At 33.6% G+C, this 1,309-nt stretch overlaps 1 protein-coding gene across 1 annotated transcript; it reads left to right on the forward strand.

The window, feature by feature from the left end:
• Positions 1 to 10: 10 nt before the first annotated feature.
• Positions 11 to 1,309, forward strand: PGO_004670 (variable surface protein; the record flags this gene model as incomplete). The annotated part of the gene is made up of 1 exon (XM_028691521.1): positions 11 to 1,309. A coding segment is annotated over one exon (1,299 nt), but the record flags the coding sequence as incomplete, so codon positions are not given.

Below are 1,309 nucleotides of genomic sequence, written 5' to 3' on the forward strand. Positions count from 1 at the left end.
TAATGCTTAGAGAATGCCAAATGTAGTTGTTACGACAATTGCCGGTGCACATTATAAAGAAGAAGAATGCCTTAATATAGGTTTAATACACATACGTGAATTTGAACAGAATTTTCTTAATATTCGTGCAAATGATAACACAGTGCTTTGCCAAAAATGTGAGCAATTAACTGCATATTTAAATAACGTAAATAGTAAGTTAGGAAATTATAATAATAATATATTATTTACGTTATATGATGCAGAAATAAATAAACTACTTAATATTTGTACTGGGACCAAATGCTCTAGCAAAATTTTACAAGATACTTCAAAAATTTCTCAATATTTATCACAAGAAGAACAAGGAAATGAAAGAGGTCAATATGAATTAAGTGAAAAAGAAGGGAGTCAACAAAGAGGACATTCGCAACCTGATGTAAAAGTTCTTGATATATCTTCTCAAACTCAAGATGTAGCATCAAGATCTGTGAGTATACATCAGTTTAGTGCACATGTATCAGAAATCCCTGCGTCACAAGTATCGTCTCCCACAGCTCTCCTAGAAAATGCAGAAGTAGAAGACAGTGAATCTTTTTCTCCTTTACAGTCAAAACGTACTGAAGAACTTAGTCCAAATCATAAAGCTCAAGAAACTTTACCAGATACAACTCTTCTTCCAACAAATTCACCTGATACTCATTCTGTTAGTTTGGACAATGATGGAATCCTGGGTAATATTAGTCATGTTCTTGTTACAGGAGTCTCTAATTTTGTAGACTCTTTTTACGAAACACTTTTTTCAGGGGTATTTGCCCATTCACAGAAAGTGCAAAATAAATGTGGTCATAAAAGTTCTAATAAAATTGAATCAGATATGTCAGTTACTACTAATACACATTTAACTCAATTGCTCAGTGATTGTGAACGTGTTAATGACACAACTTCTTGCTATGAAAAAACTTGTGGTGTTCATGATATCAACTCATCTTCTAGAGATGTAGCACCATCGGGGAAAAATGCTGACCAATTAGCTATTCATAGTGAATCATCTCATAGCACACCTAATGAAGGGGTTACAGAAGAACAAGTAACTTCTCTTAATTCTCATGTGACTTCTAATATACCTAATATGCCACCCCAGGCAACAGCAGATTCATCTTGTATTGATGAGTCTTTTGACAATAATGGAGAAGAAAGTGAAGATGAATTACGTGTAACTACAGGTACAGATGGTGTGGGTAGCACAGGGAATGGTTTTGTGCTAGATGGGTCTTATGGCGATTTTCAAAGAATACCATATATATTATATATTGTAATAATTTTGGTA

Source organism: Plasmodium gonderi, assembly GCF_002157705.1.
Source record: "Plasmodium gonderi DNA, contig: Pgo-contig_1206, whole genome shotgun sequence".
In the NCBI taxonomy this organism is placed as follows: domain Eukaryota; phylum Apicomplexa; class Aconoidasida; order Haemosporida; family Plasmodiidae; genus Plasmodium; species Plasmodium gonderi.